This window comes from Bos indicus, chromosome 22 (assembly GCF_029378745.1).
Source record: "Bos indicus isolate NIAB-ARS_2022 breed Sahiwal x Tharparkar chromosome 22, NIAB-ARS_B.indTharparkar_mat_pri_1.0, whole genome shotgun sequence".
NCBI lineage: Eukaryota > Metazoa > Chordata > Mammalia > Artiodactyla > Bovidae > Bos > Bos indicus.
Window position 1 is genome coordinate 50,520,390 of NC_091781.1, and position 20,480 is coordinate 50,540,869.

General features: G+C 51.5%; 1 protein-coding gene across 4 annotated transcripts in view; it reads right to left on the reverse strand.

The window, feature by feature from the left end:
* Positions 1-3,520: 3,520 nt before the first annotated feature.
* The window catches only part of DAG1 (dystroglycan 1), a 48,686-nt gene continuing 31,726 nt past the window's right edge, over positions 3,521-20,480 (reverse strand). For all 4 annotated transcript variants that reach the window (XM_019984312.2, XM_019984314.2, XM_019984313.2 and 1 more), the window contains exons 2-3: positions 18,873-19,274; positions 3,521-8,389 (exon numbers count right to left, since the gene is read on the reverse strand). In XM_019984312.2, coding sequence (XP_019839871.2) covers positions 5,987-8,389; positions 18,873-19,157 — 2,688 coding nt within the window. In that variant the 5' untranslated portion in view covers positions 19,158-19,274 and the 3' untranslated portion in view covers positions 3,521-5,986. The remainder of the gene's footprint in view (positions 8,390-18,872; positions 19,275-20,480) is intronic.

Genomic DNA, 20,480 nt, shown 5'->3' on the forward strand with positions numbered 1-20,480 from the left:
AGATATCTTCCTGGGGCTCACGGGGTAGCTGTGTCCCTCTCTTAGCCCTACCTGGCCCAAGGCCTCTCTGAGGAGAGACCTGGGACACAGGGCTGGCCTCGGGAGGCACAGTGGCTGCTGAGTCAGAGCCACTGGGGTCACAGCGCATGCTCCTCCATCTCTCATTTGCACTCTAATCGCTGTAGTGGACATAGGGATGCAGAGCTGGCCTCCCCATTACACACATGTACACCTTGTGCTCCTCAAACAAGAGGAGGACTCCACCCCCTTCCGCATCCACCAAGCCCAGGCACGTGTTCCCTGAGGGCGAGTGCATTCAGGACCAAGCTGGTCCTCTCCCCCAGGCACACCCAGGGACAAGCTGCTGCCACCTCCCACAGGACCTCCCCACCCCTGCCATTGTGGGCTGGAGCCAGCCCCTTTCCTCACCTTTCTTTCTCCTGACCTTGTGCAACAGAGGTGCCAAGGGAAATAGGGTGTGATCCCTGAAAAAGGAGCAGACTGACTCGGCCCAATTCCCAGCCATTTTGGCAAATCCCAAACCTGGGCTTTGCCCTCTATGACCTGGGGCTGCAACGCCACGAGGAGGACACAAGACAAGAGTACCCTCGGGGTTAGGCCCTACCTATCGCCTTAGCCCTCCTCAAGACCTCAGTCCAGTCCCTGGCCGTCTTGGCCCAGCCCTAGGCGGGGTTCCACCCTCCCACAGCCAGCCTCTCCCAGCTCCCAGACTCTCCCCGGACCAGCTGTGACTTAACCCCGCCCACAGTCTGTTTGCCCATTGCTGTCAGGCTTACTCCAGCCTGTGGCGCCACCTCCTGGGAGCCAGTGGACACTGTCCCTCCTCTTTGGCCCAGAGGGCCTGGCAGTTGGCTCTCTGCGGGGCTCACACGGGACACACCTAAATCACTACCAAGGTCGAGAGCTGCCCCTCCGACCGCCCAGAAACCACCCAGGGACACCTCCTGGACACACGGAGTCTTCACAGGGACACAAATAGACCAACTTCGCCCCATCTCAGCTGTGATTCTAGGGTCACCACCACCGAAACTGAGGGCAGAGCAGGTAGCGAGGGCCCCAGTGGCCAGGCCTCCATCTGCCTGCAGGTGCAGGAGTGCCCCACTCCCAGCGGATGGAAACCCTCACTTTGAATCTCTTGCCTACCTTCTCTGGGTCTGCTAGCCTCCTCATAAGGAAAAGGGGGCCCCTATCTCCTGGGGTGAGGGGACGGGGCTTCAGATAATTTGTTGCTGCTCTACCATAGGAACAAAATTTTCCAATCTGGGGGAAAAAAAAAAAAAACCCTACTTAGAATTGAATCTGTTTTGCACTGGCCACGGTGCCTGGACCTTGCCTTCAAGATGGTGGATTGAGAAGGGAAGCATAGCAGGAAGTGTTAGCTTAAAAACTTTAACTGGTCTGTATTTTTAAGATACAGTAATAGAGAGAAATGAAGCGCACCTTTGAAAGGTGAGTGGGGCCTGAGTGGGGCTTTCCATGCTTTAGAGGAGCCAGAGAAAGGTCTCTTGTAGACTTTTCTGCCTGTGAGGAGCAAGGTGAGTCACAGGGAGCCTCCAATCCTCACCAAAGTGGTGATGTTCTAGACAAGGCTGGCTCTTAGGAGCTCTTAGACACCCTAGTATTCTGCAGCCAACGCCAGGACCCAGGCCTGGCCTGAGGCACTGCCTTTACACCAGGAGAGATGGAAGAGTCTTCTAGCCTTGCTTAGATTCCCTGCCCTTTCTAGAGACAGATGCACTGGGGGTGACTTGTTATCCCGACTCCACCCCACGGTTCCCAGGATTTCTCAGAATCCCTTGGAGACCAGCACCGTCCTATCTCACAGATGGGGAAGCCAGGCCTGACGGATCCTGGGAACTTGCCCTGGGTCAGAGGCAGAGGGGAAGGCAGATTTCTGTAGGTCAAACAACTCCCTCTCCCTTACTATATCCTTTTTTTTTCCTGCCTCTGCCCTACACCACCCGCTCTAGCTTGAAAAAAAAATGTGAGTAGATGGTCCCTGTCCCCACCAAGGTGAAGCCACAGAGATCTGGCAGGAGTACGGTGGGGTAGGGCCCCGCCAGGCCAAGATCAGACATCCCTAAAGGAGAGAAAGGCAGGGCTGAGGCAGGAGAAACTTGTGGGTTCTCCAGCGCCCACCCCACTATCTTACTGTTCTTGGCTGAAACCAGAAATCCCTTTCCTTGAGTTCAAGAGTGAGTCCACTTAATCCAGTGGCTTTAGGTTAAACATTAAGCAGAACTTCCTGAGGCCAAGAGAGCAAAGGGCAGGGTCATTTCCTAGGTCCCTGCTGCTGGGTCCTGGGGTGAGGTATATGTGTGTCTGAACTCTTTCCTGGGGACAGCTTTTCCTGGAATTTATCAGTGTGGTATTTAGTATGAGGCACTGGTGGCTCAGAAGGTAAAGAATCTGCCTGCAGTGCAGGAGACCTGGGTTTAGTCCCTGAGTTGGGAAGATCCCCTGGAGAAGGAAATGGCAACCCACTCCAGTATTCTTGCCTGGACAGTTCCATGGATGGAGGAGCCTGGCGGGCTACATTCCCTAGGGTCACAGAGTCGGACACGACTGAGCAACTAACACTTTCACTTTCCTCCTCCAAGTAGTTGTCTGACCTTCAACTCCCTGCTCTGGGACTGAGTTCTAGCTGCAACATACGACCAGTCTCAGCACTGGGTCTTGAAGGTTCTGAGCAGAGCAGCAGCCTGGGGGCTGTAGGTGGTGAGGGCCCTGTGGCGGTGGGAGTGAGCCCAGAAGGGGCACCAGTTGTTCCGTGACCAATGGCCCCTGATCCTGCCTCTGAAGACACAGCTGCTGTATCCCCTGCCTCCCACGCCTTGGGCAGTGTCCTCAGACAACCCGGCCCTTCCTGGGCACTAAGTCATACTAAGCCTACCCAGCTGGCCTGTCCACCCCTGGCAGGGCACTTAGGGGGCAGACCCCCAGAAACTATAACCATAGGCCCAAAGAGGGCAGAACAGCCTGACCAGAAACCACCCTCCCCTTCTCCCCACTCAAGGCCAAGGCCAAACTGCCTGGAGACTCCCTGGGAGGTTTGGCCAGCCTCAACTCCACAAGGTGGTGGGCAAGGGGCCCAGCCTGATAGACCCCTGCCTGGGACCCACTCTGGGGCAGACCTCCTCTATAAGACCTCTTGCACCATCCTCCCCTCCCACCCAGTCTCACTGGGTTTTCCTGCCTATTCTTCCCCCCACCCAGCTACAGATGAGGAAACTGATGCACAAGCTATGTCTCTGCTGGTTTAGGCAGAGGAGGTGCTAGGGAGGGCTCACTGGTTGCCAAAACTCCCAGTGCCAACCACCACCCCTCTCAGAAGCACAGAAATGGTAAGGATGTGAAGGCTATCTGGACAGCTGCTCAAAGGCCACCTCGGAGTGGGCCTAGCCGGGCCCCCTCTTTGCCTCTGCCACATGGACTCCAGTCCCACCCTACACTCAAGTCGTGTAGGGGCCAGGGAAATAGATGCTTGGAGGCAACGGCATTGTAATAAAGACACTGCTTTTATTTAGTTCGATATGTTTCTATACAGAATGCAGAAAACACATCTTAAAATCATATAGAAGGAAATAAAAACACGTCAGTGGTTGGTGAACACTTGAATGTGAGATTGGCTCTCTGTCTCACAGAGTCCAAAGACGATAGCCAGCCAGGCGCTCAGGGGAGGAGGCTGCCTGCAAGGGCATTGTTGCTGTTGTTATTCTGTTCACTGCCCCACTGCCTCCTGTTGCCATGGCAACAGGCCATTCTGGGCCAGCCACGTCTCTGCGTGGCAATGCCCAATGGTGGGGTTGCTAGGGGCAACGGAGCTTATTTGGAAGGCCTTTCAAAGCCCTCACCTGGAACACTGGAAATTGTTTATTTTTTGGCGAGGTCATCAAAAAAAAATCATCCCACCAGGTCAGATCCAGCTTGTGCTCCTGACTCTGGGGCACTGGGGGAACTCCAGCTTGGATCAGGACATGGAGGCACAAGGGCCAGTCACCACAGGTCCAATGAGCCCTCACTACAGGCTCCAGCCACCAGGGGCACCGCTCACCCCACCGGCGGGCCAGGCAGGAGAAAGAGGCTGGGCCCTGTTGGAGGAGGTGCAAAGGGGAACATCCTCCAGAGAAGGGCAGGGTGAAGACCCCTCCACTCTGACCATCCCTCCCGTCCTGAGGCAGCACACGCGAATCCTCTGCAAAACGGTCAATATGGCTTAGAAGTGGCTGCTTGATGTGCACAGGGAGCCTGGGTCCACCCACCTGCCCTTGATCACAGAAGGGACACATTATTGCAAAAGGCATTCCTCCCTAAAAGGTACCCAAAATAACTCTCAGACATCAAGAAGTCCTGCTCAAAACAGTTTCTTCCAAAGGAGGAGAATCAAAGCTGAGTGGGTGCCCCTGAGTCACGGGACAGAGATGCGGATGGATGGACGGACGTTCTGCTAAAAAAGGCAAAAGGAGCCCCAGTGTAATTCTGGAATTTAAACCATTAGGAAAAGAAGGGGGGGAAAAAATCAAAATGAGCAAAGCTGTCAGTCCCATGGAATCAACACTAAGAGCTTGTACAAACTGCTGTTAAGCATCACCGTTTTTAATCTTTTTTTTTAATAAAACAATTTGAGGCTGTATAAAAACTTTAGTAAAAAATTAGCTTTGAGAGCCCACAGATTTTTTTACTATGAACTATTGCTGGCACTCCTCCCCAGCCACCAGACCTTGCCCAGCTGTTCAGGCCCGAGGCCTGGGACTGGAGCGCCAGAGAAGAGGGGTGACGTGGGTCAGGGTGGGGCTGTGGACTATTGGGACAAAGTGGCCAGGGTCAAGTGAGGAAAGAGCATCACATGACATAAAAATATTGCATCTTCACCAAAATGTCCCCCACTGAGTGTTTCAGAAACCATGATATTCCTTGGGGCGGGTGGGGATGGGGGGAGAAAAAAAACCACACACAGAAGAAGGATAAAAGAAAACAGATTGATGTGGTCGAGTTCCTCGACCTCCCCAGCCGTCCCCACGAGCAGCTGGCCCACCCTGGAGCACCTAGGTTGGGGGCCACGGCCACCGCCGCCTCTCGGAGTCCCCTTTCCATGGAAATGAAGACCCCTTGGTGGTGGGCCACTAGCGTGCATGGGGTGGGGGGTGTGGATGTCCTTGGCCTAAGAGGCCCCCTCCAGCTTCCAGCCCCTGGCAACGGTGGGACAGCAAGCCCAGCACCAGGGCCCTGGCCCCTGAGCCAGGGCCAGGAGGCCCCCAGGCGGGCTCTCTGGGGTATCAGAGCAACCAAGTTTACGTAGTGTGAAAAAATAGGATTCCTTTGATAAAAAATACTGTCCCTTGGTCTTCTCTAAGTTTGAAACACCCTGGGAGCTTATTTTTAGCAAAGCAATTTCCCATACCCACCCCCAAATGATACATACAAGTTTAGGTAAACAGCAGATTAAATGTAAAAACTTAACCTTAACGTCTGAAAGTCCTTTGAATTTAATCTTTAGCTACTGTTTTCCATGTTACATCCTGCAGCTAGACACACGTGAATAGAAAAAAACAGTACAGTTAGTGTTAAAGGCAAAACGCAGAGAGCCGCCGGGAGGCTGCCCAGCACTGCCTGCGAGTTCATTCACGGTTCCTCGCTCCCTCCATCTACCTCTACTCCAAACGGTGCTTTCAGAGCCAGCCAGCCTTCAAAAAACGCAGCGAAGGATTTTCTATGAACAAACAAGAAGCTGTTAGGCAAAAATTAAAAGGAAAAAAAAATGTCCCCAAAGTCTCTCCAGCGGCTTTGGGGTTTAGGAGGACCGGAGAGGGCGGGCTTGTCCAGGCCCCGTGTGTGTATCCGTGTGTGCTAGGTCAGGTGTCGGCTCCCAGTGGGCGCTGGTCTGCAGGCCACCGGCCTCCACAGACAACACCGTGTTGTCTCCAGGGCCCTGCCCTACCCCTACCTCCACCCAGGCGCTTGTGGGTTAAGGGGGCACGTAGGGAGGGGGCGACCGGTAGGGGGTCATGTTCTTGGGCCGGGAGCCCTTGCCCTCCATGGGGGCTGTGAAGGGCGGCGGGGGCTGGTAGGGCGGCGCGCTGGGATCCTCATCCCGCAGGGGCGCATACTCTCCCACGGTGTCCTGGTTCAGGGGAGTGGTCTCGGGCACGCTCTGGTTGGGGTACTCGGGAGGGGGGAGGGGGGCTTTCTCCTCCTGCAGGATCAGCGGCATGCTGGAGGAGGGCGGGGGCTTGGAGTCGTCCAGCTCGTCCGCAAAGATGATGGGCACCCCCTTCTTGATGAAGGTGGCTTGGTCCTCCAGGGTGAGCTTGCCCTTCCGCTTCTTGCGATAGCAGATCATGGCAATGATGCCCGCGATGAGCAGGATGGCCGCCACCACCACGGCCGGGATGACTGTGTGCAAGTACACATCGTCCTCGCTGCTCTTCTCGGGGTCCCGGTCTGGCACCTCCGTGGCTGGTGCCTCCGAGGGCACCCTCATGGGCGGTGCCACTGGGACAAACTGGAGATGCCGGCAGCTGCCAGAGCCAGTCACTGTGATGCTCATGGCCTGGAAGTCAGGCTCCAGTGCGTTGACGAAGGCGCCTCGAGGCTTCCCGTCATCCTCAGCGATCCTCCGGCTCAGCGCCGTGATCTGCTCCTTGGGGCAGGGCTCCAGGGGCAGGGTATTGTTGGTCCACTCCACCACAATGGAGCCCCGGGTGATGTTCTGCAGGGTGATGGTACTGCAGTTGCGGTCCCCGAAGGCAAAGGCCAGCTTCTTCACCAGGGCAATCTTCTTGTGAATGTCGTTCGTCACGGCTGCAGGGTCACCTGTCAACTTAGCCTTGAAGCGTGCAGGAGCCTTGTCCCCTTGCGGGCGCCTGTGGACATGAATCTCAAAGGCGTCCACCGCCGACAGGCCCCCCTTGTCCGTGGCGTGCATGAAGTACTCGTGCTTGCCCACGTGGCTGCTGTCTGGCAGGCCATACATGAGCTGGCTGTTGCTGTTGAACTGCACCCACGACTTCTCGCCTACCAGCTGCTGCTCCCGAAGCTTCAGGGTCAACTTCAGCTTATCAGTGGTGGTGTCCTCATTGTCGTAGAAGGTATCCGATGGGATCTTCACCTCAAAGTAGGTGCCGACCCAGGCGTCCACCCTGTCGATGTGGTTCTTGAGCTCTGGACGCTGGTTGGGTTCCCCTCCATGGGGTACCCCGCTGGTGGTGGTGCGCATGCGCGTCGGCGGGGAGGCGGTTTCCAGTCTGGTGATGGGTGCCTTGGTGGTGACCCGGGGCACCGGTCGGGATGTCCGCGGCTTCTTGGTTGGCCTTCGAGTAGTGGTGGTAGAGGAGTCAGTAGAAGGTGTGGCTGGTCTGGGCGTGGACACTCGTGGCTTCTTGGTGGTCGTCGTAGGAGGGGTGATGACTGCTGTGGGCTCCATGTAACCAGGAATGGTCATTGTTGGGCGGATCTGGCTGGGAACTGTGGTGCCAGCTTCTGACACCCGAGTGGGCTGGATGGGGCCAAGGGTTGGGGTCTGAATAATGGCACCTCGAGTCCGAATGGTGACTGTGGGCTTCCCGGGAACAGGGTCCCTGACTGGAGGAGCCATGGTCTCGGTTGGAGGAGCAATGGCTGGAGACGTGGGGGTGGGCACAATTCTGGACGGTGGCTCCTGGATGGCCGTGGTGGGGGGCCCAATGGCCGTGACAGGCGTGGGCGTGGCATGGATCTGCCTCCGGATGCGTTTGGGCAGAGAGGGTTTCTTGTTGGCGATGTGCCAGCCCACCACAGGGTAGCCGAGCTGCGCAGACATGGCGCCCTCCCTGGCGGGGACCTCCACACCACGAATGTCAGGCACACTGTTCTGGTTCAGGGCGCAGCCCAGCTTCCAGGAGAGCAGGGCCCCGTTCTCCACCACCTTCTTTGCATTGCCTGGGCCTGCCATGAAAGCCGACATGTCAAACAGTCTGTTGTTCACCACGGGTACCAGCTTCATGTTGTGCGGCTCAACTTCAGAGAAGCCCCGCATCCGGCGCAGCAGGTCGATCCTTTGCTTTGGGGTCATCTTGGTGAGGTCAGCGTCCAGAATGACTGTCAGGACGGTCACAGGCTCATCAGCAGCACAGACCAAGGACACCACCTCGCCGGGGTCCGGTGAGGCCGCCCGCAGCGACTGCGGCTCGCTGTGGTCTTCAGGGTACACCTCGATAGAGAACACGCTGGAAGTCTGGGGGACGTGGCTCCCATTGGCCCCCAGTCGTGCAGCGCTGACTGAAATGTAATGCACCCCCTTATCGGTGTCAAGGGGGAGACCCTCCAGGGTGTGGCTCTGCGGGTCCCAGTGCAGCCAGGATGGTAAGGCCTCCTTCCCCGCGGCTGATACCTACGAGAGACATCAGTGTGAGTTAGTCGCTACGCTCACTGCATAACGTGACCACAACAGTTAACAGGGGCCTAGCCTGTGGGGCAGGCCTGAGGTACAATTCAGAATTCCTGTTGGAGGAACCACCTCCGCTTCACCTGTCACAAAAGACTGGGGTCGCCAGATGGGCTAGTGTGGAAGGCCAATGACTCGCCCGAGAGTCACACAGTGGGGCAGTGCTGGCACAGGACTGGTGCCACAGAGCTCAAGAATGTTGCAGTGACATGCCTGCCACCTACTCACTCACTCTGCCTGCCCCAAGCCCGAGGCTCTCCCTCCTCAGCACTCCTTTCCACCCTCACCTCAGACTTCTCCCCGGCCCTCCACAGACACCACAACTTTGCGCACGCCCTACGCTTGGCCTGGAGTGCCTTTCCTGCCCAGAAGCAGAAATACTGCGGGGTGCACGGACAGCTCAGTGCCCCCAAGTGACTCATTTTACAAATGCCACACTACATTCCAGTGCAGTGGGGCACATCTGGTTAGCTGTAGCTGATGTCCCCATTAACCCTGCTTTTCGAATCTCAAGCAAAACTGCAATGCCCAGAGAGGGAGGAATGGAAACAATGGCTCTAAGAAGAGTGTTTACCAAAGGCATCCCAAGGACCTCTGGTCTCTCTGAGAGAGAGTTCAGTAGTCCGCTTCATTTGGGAAATACACGGAGCTCACCTCTGCCCTTGGAAGGCTGGAGCACAGAAGCAGGCCTCAGGAACTCATCCCCTTTTCCACCCAGCAGCACCTCCCAGACTTATTTCAGGGCCGAAGTCCTCTTCCACCGTGACGTGACTGGTGATACGTAAAGCCCCCCAAGGGAATGCCACCATAAAAACTTCCACTGTCAGCTGACGAGAGGGAAATGAGACTCACCTCTTGTCCAGGCCCTACCTCTGACTCCTCTCACCTTTGGGAAATACCCGCTCCTGCCCCCCGTGCAAGAAAGGGGGGACCTACTCTCTGGTCTGCCTCGAGGCACTCAGCTCCACTGTCCTGTCCGTCCAGTGCAGAGACACGCTGGCCAACAGACGGAATGTCTCACTGCCAGCCTCAGCCCAGGGACTGCCCTTCATGGTCACTGCTGCTCAGGAGAGGGACACCCTAACAGGCTTCCCTCCCTGTGGCAGGAAGGCCAGAGCTATGTCTGCTGGGTTCCCCAGGGGCCCTGGTTCCTCAGGCTTCCTCCTCTTAATTAGCCAAGTGGCTAAATGATTGGGGAGGAGACCCTGAACTTGTACCTACTCTTCCCAGCTGGGCTCTAGGTGCACGTTCATGCGGCACGCCATTCCATCAGCCTTATCAGAGACCCAAAGTTTACCCCACTTCTAAAGAGATTTCCCACCTCCAGCAAATAAGCCATGAGAAGACATGTAACATTATCAGAAGTTGTCCTTCACTGACTACTCTCTGAACCACTGAGTTCACCGAGGGTCTGTGAACACATTCCACCTAATTAATGTACCATCGAGAATCACCCATCTCATTGCTCACCATGCACTGCAAACACAACCAATATTGGAAATATATTTTACTGTATACAGTTATATACAGTAAAATATATACCGTATAACTGTATAGTTATTTTACTGTAAACACGGGTGTCTTCAAATCCATGGAAAATACTAAATATATTCTTCCCTTACAATCTTTTTAACTACAAAAATACTTATTACAACTGCTTTCACTGAAAAACCTGTGCTTTAAAATTTTTCAGTTCATGTATGCTAAATACAAAAACTGCCACATCCACATATAAACATGTCAAGCAAAAGCTGAACCATCCAGATTTGCGAAAAATGTGAAGCAAAGGTGTAAGGCCAAATGGAGTAGTCAAGGGACCATGACATGTTTCCCAGGGGTGGCGCAGGGACTGCGGTGCTGAGAGGCAGACAGTGGGTGGGCCAGGGTGTAGAGCCAGCTCTCCGGCCACCCACGGCCACTTCTCCTAAGCCCACTCCATGCCAGTGACCACCACTGGATGAGAGCACACCTGCAGGACAGAAAAAGGAGAAAGGGAGGCCAGAACGGAGCTCTGGGTGAGGTCAGCCAAGCAGAAGCCGCCTGTAGAGAAGATGCAACAGGGGCAAGAGACCAGGAGAGGCTCCAGGTGGCTGCCAAGTGGCCTGCCTCAGTGGTCGGGCAGTTAGGCCTGCGCCCAGCCCTGCGCGTTCCAGCAGTACAGACGAGCAAGCAGTCCCAGTGCTTTTTCAAGCCCTTCTCGGTTATGTACGGGCGGCCTATGACAGAGAAGGGTGCCCACCTCCTCAAGCCGCCCTGCCTGCTCGCTTCTTGTTCTGCGGACCCCAAGAGCCACAGTTCTGCTGTCAGACATTTCCAAGGAATAAACCCAGGTTAGCCAAGATTCTCCAGACGCCCAGTCTTCTTTAAACTATGCCAAGTTAACATTTTAACATGTTAATAATGTGTTAACATAAATAACAAACATTAAAGAAAACCCCAGGTTTTACCAAAAAGCAAGTTATAATGCTCAATCTCAAATTGGGCGATGGACGAGCAGACTGTGTAGCTTTATTTTGGTTATGGAAATGAATTCTTTCACTACGGTCTACCCACAGCTTTATAGACATGTGGGGTAAGCCAAGTCAGAAAAACAGAGCCAAGTCACTCCAACCTGCACCTGCCTTCCCATCTGCAAATTCTCGCTCCTCGGAGTCCCAGAGCCCTGGCCACAGGGCAGGTGTTCCTCCCAGATCTAGAGACCAAAGCAAACAGTTCCCAGCATCGTGGGTCCTCCTCAGACAGGAAGGAGAGGCATTAACGTGCACAAACTGAAGTCCATGCATCTCTGAGCATCTTGGCGCTGCAAACATCAGATCCAGGCTGCACTTTGGCTGGCACTGATTCATTTTAATAGAGGGGCTACAGGAAGCAAAACAAATCCAAGGTCCACAAGAAACCTAGCCAAGACACAGGTAAGCTGGCACCTCTGCATTTTCAAGGCCATTTTAGGGAAAGTCCCTGAACTGGGAAGTCTGAACATGCCTGAAGGTCTGGCAGTGTCCACGTCCCCAAGGACTCCACCAGCTGCTCCTTCCCCTCAAGGGCCCTCAGTCAAGGAAACGCTCTGAGATGCAACACCTGCTCTACCTTGACAAAGCAGGAGACCCCCCAGCCCAGTCCACAGGAACTCCGGACATCCTCCCCAGCTTTCAAAACTTCCCAGTTCCAGACCACTTTTCCTCTTAGGGCCTGAGGGTGAAGCAGGATGTGAAAGTTCCTTCTCAGAGACACAGTGCCTATGACAAGCCAGGACTCATCTCTATAATAACACCCTACCCAAGGGGAAGCCCCATCTTCAGGAGCTCTTGGCTGACTCCCAGCTGCAGGCAGTCTAAAGCTTCATCCAGCCTCAGTTTTCTCATATCTAAAAACAGGGGGAAGATGCCAACCTTGTGTGATCACAGGGCCAGGCACACGCTGGACTCTGTCAGTGCTGGTTCCCTGCCCACCCCTCTGGGCTGAGAGAGGACACAGCACACATTGTGAGGCTCACAGCCACAGGAATGGGTCCAGGGTGTGTCCAGGCTCCACTCCCCAATCGTCCTGCCCAACTGGCCTCAGACCCAGCAGACACTGAGGCCTTGTCTCCCTGCTCATAGCCCAGAGCAAAAACTCAAAGCATCAAAGGAGAGCAGAGAGGCCAGAGGAAGAGGAAGCCAGGACCCTCTAAGGGAAGCAGGCCAAGGCTGGGGACCCTCAGGGACTTGCTTACCTGTTAAGACCTGTTTGCTAAGAGTGGATGAAAACATCGAGGGGGCCTGGGGGTGGGGAGAACCCACTGTCAGTGACAGCCCACAGCCAGCACTCACCTCCTCTAAGTCTAAAATGGGTGCGACTGATCCTGGCTCTTTTGCACTTGAGATTCTGACTATCCTTGGAAACCTTCGTTTACTCATACAGAAATTTCTGTCGTCACTGTACTGTAGCCAGCCATGACTAACCCCTAAGAGCTGCTAGGCTAGGAATGGCAGGCAAGAAGCAGGAATCAGAGCTCTGTGTGAAGTGCTCATAGCAGCAGCACATGTATTTAGGGTGACAGGCTGTCCTGGACATGAAACTCACCCCCCCCCATTAAATACCGGCACAGCCTGAGAGTAAGGAGACCTCAGGCAATGGGAACAGGAGGCAGAAACGGCAGGAGGAAGCCTGACTTGACATCACAGGCTCCAGATCACAGGTCACCCAGAAAGAGCCAGAAACCTCGTCGGTTTCAGCAATCCTCAGAGAGACCACACTTCTGAGATGGAAGTTAAGCCCGGCACGGAGGAAAACAAGATCTTGAACAGCTATACACCCAGTTTTAGAGGTCTTGACCAATAAAGTACATCCAAAAACATTGGAATCAAATCACTGAATCAAAATCAAAAAACCTGAGCAGACCCACAAGGAGTTCTAAAGACTACCTGCCCTATGATGCCCGCAATTAATCAGCACAACCAAGGACTGGGGAACTACCAAACAGAGAGGTTTTGGTCACGCCTCAGTCTATACTAGCAAATGACTAGTAACTGACTTCCTGTTCAGTTCTCAGACATTCTCTCCAATTGCTTATCTGGTACCTTCTCTTGCACAGTAGCCTGTCAAGCACGCAGTATGAAAAAAGACCTGTGTTGCAGGTAAGACCATGCAACATACGTAGAGTCTCTCAACCCAAATCAGTATCCTTCCACACCTAGAACAATAAGAAACGGGCAGAGGAGCTTCTATTACTTCACGCTTCATCAAAGAGCAGGTATCTGCCCACAGTCTGGGCCGTGGAGCTAGGCAGAACTGAAAGACAAAACTGAGGAGTTAGACTCTCACTAGGGCCTAATTAACTCTTATGATCACTGGCTCCTAAACTGAGAAAACCTAAGTTTTATCATTCAGAACCCACCAAGTGGTATCTTATCCATGCAGGTGTCACGAGACTTATAAACAGCAAGCAAAGACTCCAGAAAGATGGATGAGCACTTTCATATTCATGTCACTTGGAGGGGCTAATGACAGCCAGCAAAGAGGGATCTTAGGAATTAAGTATAATCAAGAAACTTCTCCTCATTTGGTGAGAAGTCCCTGACACTACAAACATTTTGGAGGGTCCTCTGGCACCTTCCAACCAACACCTTGAGCCAGGACAGTCCCAGGGGATCGGCCTGGGCCCTTCCCTGAATACCTAACCGATGTGCCAGCAGAGGGTGTTCTCAGAGGCCCATTTCACAGAGGCACAAACTGCTGCCCTGTGATACCACACTGCTTGGGCCCCTGAGCAGCCTGCCCTGGTTAAGCCCCCACCTTCCCTCAGACCTGGTCACTGGCTCCTGGACCCTGCAGACCCTCTCCCCTCAGAAAAGCTACAGACCACCTGTCTATGGCTGGGAACCACAGGCAATACCCCTGGCACGTGAAGCAACTGTGCGGTGGGTTCCTGTGCTGTTTGGGGTGATGGACTCAGCTTCCAGTTTCTGAGCCACCCCCCGCCCCACCCCATGGCACTGACTCACGTTCAGGATGAGCCTGTGTCTGGCCGTGGACTATGACAATGAGACAAATCTGCTCTGCGGCCAAGCTCAACTTCTGCAAATGATGCACGTGGGCAGTCACATGGCTAGGCTGTGGGGAGATGGCACATGCCAACAGGAAGAGCCTCTGGCTGGAGGTCAAAGGGCCAAGGCTTTGCCCCCACATAGGGGAAGGAACCAGGGTGGACACACTTTGCTTTGCTGAAACACGATCATCGGTCCTGCTGCGTGACATTCAAAGCTCACACCAGAACACGTCCAATACCACAAAGGCCAAGGCCACGGGATCGTATGTTGAACACAACTTGTCCAGCCTAATCGGTGCCCCTCTGGTCTGAATTATGAAGCATTTTACCTGATGTTAACTGTTCTCATCTAAAAAAAAAAAAAAATTCATCATTTTCCCCCCAAACTAAGGGACAGCTGAGCATAATTATAGCCACTAGTAAATTCTCAGAATCAGTCCATCAATCCCAAGCCCTGAGATCAACCATTTTCACTCTGTCATGTTCTTTCAGTCATCATCAGTAATTTTTTTTTCCCCCTAAAACATAGAAGCCTATATATCCAGTAAGTATTTGAGCTGATGTGTCTGGGCAAATGCCATTCTGACGACCCACCCCCAAGGATGCCTGCCTTCGCCAACCCGCATTTCCCGGTGTGCCCTGTTCACAAGGGAGCCATTCAGAGCCAGGGAACACCCACTTGAGGCAGGAAGAAACTGCAGTTCATCTCACGCAGGCGGGGTGGCCGCAAAGCTCTCAAGCATCCAAAGAAATGCTCCTTTCATGAGCTCCCCTTCCTGGCCAAAAAGAGTGGCCATTGTTCTGCGGGGAACAATTGGGGGCCGATGCCAACGGCTGAGAGCACAGTCCCAGGAAGGGCTGCTCCCAGTCTGCCGACATCTTGGGCTGGGAGAAATTCCACATTGTCTCCAGACAAGGAGACTGAAGGGAAGCAGGGATGAAAAGCCATCCTCGAGGGCACTACCAAAATGAAACATCCGAGGGGGGCCCCAGAGGGGCAGCCCAATCGTTCTGTGAGACGCAAAGACTTCTGACCACTCCAGAGAGGAGAGGTTGGAAGGTCTTGTCATATAATCACCTTCCTCAGCTGTTCCTGCTTGTGTGCATGCTCAGTCACTTCAGTCGTGTCCGACTCTTTGCGACCCCATGGACTGTAGCCTGCCAGGGTCCTCTATCCATGGAATTCTCCAGGCCAGAATACTGGAGTGGGTTGCCATGCCCTCCTCCAACAGATCTTCCCGACCCAGGGTCTGAACCCACGTCTCACGTCTCCTGCATTTGGCAGGCAGGTTCTTTACCACTAGCGCCACCTGGAAAGCCCTCAGCCATCCCTACACTCACTCAACTCAGAGGACAGGTGCCCTTAGGGAGCCGGCGCCAATCCTGCGGGAAGTCAGGAAGGTCACTTATACTATGGCCTACTTGGAACAGCTTCAGATCTGCCCAGCGAAGGCAAAGCTGGCTTCTGTGGGACCTCTCCCCACAGGACCTGAGAAATCTGCCTGCGTCAGGGTGGAGGAAAAGGGCTCCAATGCTAAAACTGAGCCTGAAAGAGGCGGCTGTACCCATGCTGACAGAAGAGAAAATGAGCCAGAGGCCTGGGGTGGGTCCTGAGCTTGGCCTATCTGTGGGGCAGAAAGGGGCTGCTCTGCTGAGACATGGCATGCAAAGGGCAAGGGGAGAGAGGAGCCAGAAGCCAGATCAAACAGGGCTTAATCCTAAGTGCAGGGGGCTTGGGAGGTCTGTTCTGAGCAGACTCGAACTTTACAAAGATGTCTCTTGCCTTGGTATGGAGAACAGACTGAGGGGTTAAGAACAGAGGCAGGGCACCTGGGAAGAGGTGAGCGAGTGCTACTGTGGCTGATAGCAATGTTGATGGATATGACTTGGAGGTCACCCCAACAAGGCTCCTTGGGACCAAGATCTGAAATGTTCCTCACATACCCAAGAATACTGGGCAGCCATTAAAGGTTACACTCCCAAAGAATACTTAAATAACAAAGGAGAAAAACTCAAAAGTACAGTGAATGAAAAAAGGTTAAAAAATATGATTTCAGGTCTGTCTAAAATGTCTGTGTGCCTATGTGACATGGATACTTGTTGACGAATGCAGAAAATGATGTACAAGTACACTGGTGGTAGGAACCACCAGAGTTTTTTTTTTTCCTCCCTTTCCTATACATTTATACATTGTTATTTTAACGGTGTGAAAAAAACTCCTTTACTGTAAAGGCTTTTCAATCCTGTTTTACACATAGGGAAACCAAAGCTCCAGGAATGAAGTCAAGCTTTAAGATTTTTTTTTTTCATGTAGACCACTTTTAAAGTCTTCATTGAATTTGTTACAATATTGCTTCTGTTTTCTGTTTTGGTTTTCTGGCCGCAAGGCATGTGGGAACTTAGCTCCCCAACCAGGGATCCAATCCACACCCCCTGCATTGGAAGGTGAAGGAAGTCTTAACCACTGGACCACCAAGGAAGTCCCTGAAGTCAGGCCTTCTGATCTGATTCCCACCCCACACAACCCTGATGTTAAGACTGTTTGGGACAAAGAGTCACACACTTTCATCTGTTTTTCTACAGGTTAATCAGCTACTAAATGGTCTGCTTCCACAGATAAATACGCTCAGATAAAATCCTGTTTTCCTAATAAAATCTCTGCTCCCCTGGTGAGTAAGCCTGTTAAACATCTCTCTGCCAGCTATAGCAAATAGCCAGCTTGCTGTATCAACTCAAGGCAACTCTGGTCCAGACTAATCCATGTACAACATTCCAGTGGTCAACAGAACAAAGGTAATCAATCACTACAGGGTTTGGATACTCCGAAGATGAAATGTGATGCTGGGTAAGAAATGTACTACCAAAATTGCCATTCTTCATCTAATAGTGAGACTAGAATCTGGCTTACTGGGCTATTATGAAGATAACATGGAAACCTTTTGCAAAGACTCTAAAAGCCAGGAGGAGCTCCACGGAAGTGAGCTAGGATCTTCAGAAGTATGATGACCTCTGAGAACACGAGGCCACCCTAAGAGCAAGCTGTGACATAAAGAGAGGGGACCAAAAAGGAAGAGAACACAAGGAGGGTCAGGGGAGGAGTGAGTCTGCCCAGATTCAAAGGTGCAGAGACACACCTCTCAATGCAAAGAGTGGTATGGAATTTGTGACCATTTCTAATCTAGAGGCCCTGGGTTTGTGGGTCAGAGAGAGGCAAGCTAGTGAAGACTCATTAGAGCCTCACTCTGCTTTGACCAACAGAGTACAAAGGAAGTTCCAAGCCCAGGCCTTAAAAGATGGGCAGCTTTCATTTCCTCTATCTTGGAATACTCAGTCTTCCAAGGAATACCTGTACACAGGTACAACCCAGCTATTGTACCTGTGAGGAAATCCAAGCACCGTGGAAAGGTCTACATGGGGAGAAACCAAAGACTCTGATGGGCAGCCCCAGCTAAGCTCCTTGTCAACAGACAGCACCACCTTGCCAGCCATGAGTGAACCTCATGTTTGAAATGGATCCTCCAGGCCCAGGTGAGCCACTCTAACTAGTGCAGCAGAGATGAGATCCCCAGATGAGCTCTAAAGCCCTGAATTCTTGGCCACGAAATTGTGTACAAAACAAACTGGCCGTTTCAAACCACTATTTTTGATCCTTTGAATATACCAATAAATCTCCAGGACACTATATGTACGCAGAAGTCTAAATACAAAACCTATATAAAAACTACCATAACAAAGTATAGATCTTGGGATATTTTTAATTCATATTCAAGTTACGTCCCTGAGGAAAGTATGCTATAGCGTAAGGGTCAGAAAACTATGGCCATGAGTCAAATCTGGGCTGCCATCCATTTCTGTACAGCCCATGAGCTAGATATATTTTTTGCCATTTTTAAATGACTGAGGGGGGAAAAAAATCAAAAAAAGATACAGCATTACTTGACATGTGAAAATTATATGAAAGCAAAATTTCAGTTTCAGTCAAGTTTTTAAAAGTACAGTTTTACTGGAACAGAGCTACACGCATTCGTGTGCACAGGGTCGGCAACCGCTTTCATACTGCACTGGCCAAGATGGAGAACTGCAACAGAAACCGGCCAGCCAGCCAAGCCAAAAAAATACTTACTCTCTGACTTTTTAAAAAGTTAGTGTGCCAACCTCTGCTCTAGGAGATGCTCATAGCCTGAGGGGTATACCCCACCCACCCACACTGCCACCTTGCGAACTCACTCAGGAGTTAGGGGAAATTCCATAACCCTAAAGGGATGGTCCTTCTTCAACAGAAGCTTCCGGTTGCACCAAGTTCCCATCCTTCATTGGCCATCTCTTCTGTTACCGAGATCTCAGGCTCCTTTGTTCTCTGGGTTGCTTGAGAACAAAGGAGATGAGGCGAGGCTAAAACGTATGTACTAATTTTGGGTCTTAAGAGACTGAATATATTAGTAAACATAGAACACCCAAGCACAGCAAAACTCTCGATATTTACTTATACCTTATATTTTTAAAATATTTTCAAAGCATTTAAAAGTTCCATATTTCTTAGGTTAATGAAAGGAGACTGCTTCCTTATACATAAGCCCTTCCATCAAATCCCTAATTGATGACCAAAAAAATCTTCCAGAGAACAGATGTAAAAGCTTTTTAATAGTGACACTCTCAAAATGGGAGTAAGAATAAAGGTTTCGGATGCTACTCTGAGGAACATGGGGACCCTCTAGTGAATGTCAGCAGCTGTCCCTCTCTTAAGGAAGGAACACTTAATAGGTCCTGAAAGAACTTAGCTCAGAATTGCCGGAAAATTGAAAAACTAAACTTTAACTAAAATAACCTAAAACTAACACTAAAATCAAAACTAAACTGCAAGATGAGAATTCGTCCTCAGTTACAGCTTCTATCCAGTCTCACCTTGATGACTTCTCCATTGGAAGCAATTAAATCTGTTGGAATGGTCACTCGAAATGAGCGTCCGACGACAGCCGTGCCATCAGGAATGCCAACCACGGTGGGAACAGTCTCGTGGAGGTCTGAGAGTGCTGAGTGCATGGACGCCTCGAGCTGGTTCTCCCAGTCCCTGACGGCCTCCGAAGGTTCACTGGGCCAGTGGGACTGAGTCACGGCCACAGACAACAGAAGGAGAAAGGTCCTCCCCCAGAGGGGAAGCGGCAGCGACGAGCCCACAGACATCCTCATCCCCGGTTCAAGTCTGTTCAGGCAGATAAGTCTCTCCAAGAAAAGAAGCAAGCGACGTGGTCCCAGGACTGGGTCCTCACCCTCTGCACACCTGCTCCATCCCAGAGCACCCAGAGCCTGAAAAAGAAGAGAAGACTTAGACTTCAGCAACTTCCACGGTTTCCAAGTTGAGCACAGGCAGTTAATACCCTCTAAGTGTTCCTGCCCAAAATATCTACCCTGAGTTGGATTAAGTCTCCCCCCGCACAGCCCAGGGTGAGAGCCACCAGCTACACATGGCTCCTGAACACTGGAAACGTGGCTGGTCCATTACGTATAAAACACACAGCAGATTCTGAAAACTAAGTATAAAAAAGGAATGTACAATATCTCATTAATACCTTAAAAATATTGATTACATATTAAAATAATATTTTGGATATAAAAATATCTAATATAGTTAAGTAACTATTAATAAATAGTATATAATAAAAATATTAAATACATGATTAAAATTAACTCCACCTGCTTATTTTTATTTTTTTCCATATGGCCGCCAGAAAATATTAAATGACATAGTGGATCACATCATATTTTTGTTGGGTAGTGCTGCTCTATACCTAACTTCCAATTTATAGGAAACACAGGGCCATGAAGACACAGACAAATCTGGAATGTATGACAGGACCTTCTACAAGATAACTGATCTGGTCTTTCCAAATGCTGACACGTCTAAATATAAGGGGACTATTCTAGACTTGAAGACTGCAACCAGATGCAGTGTGTACATCCTGACTGGACCCTGGACTTACTTTTGTTTTTAATTAATTTTTTATAGAAGTACAGTTAAATTACAGTGTTAATTACTGTTGCACAGCAAAGTGACTCATATACTTTTACGTAAATGTGCATTCTTTTTCGTATTCTTTTCCATTATGGTTTACCACGATACTGAACACCATTCCCTGTGCTATACAGCAGGGCCTTGTTCTTGTTTCATTCTATACATACCAGTTTGCATCCGCTAATTCCAAACTCCCAATCCAACCCTCTGCCACCTCCCGCCAGCTTGGTAACCACCAGTCAACCTTCTATGTCCCTGATTATATTTCTGGTTCAAAGATAGGTTCATTTGTGTTGGAGTTACTTTTAAAACAAAAAACAAAAAACACACACAAGACCAGCTCCCAAAGGGATAACTGACAAATTCTGTATGTGGGCTGGAGATTAAATTTATTGTTAATTTTCTTAGGCGAAATATGGCAGTGTGGCTTGATAATACCATCCTCAATTCTGACGTATTCAGAGATGAAGTGTCACAAATCTCTGCAACTCATTTTGAAA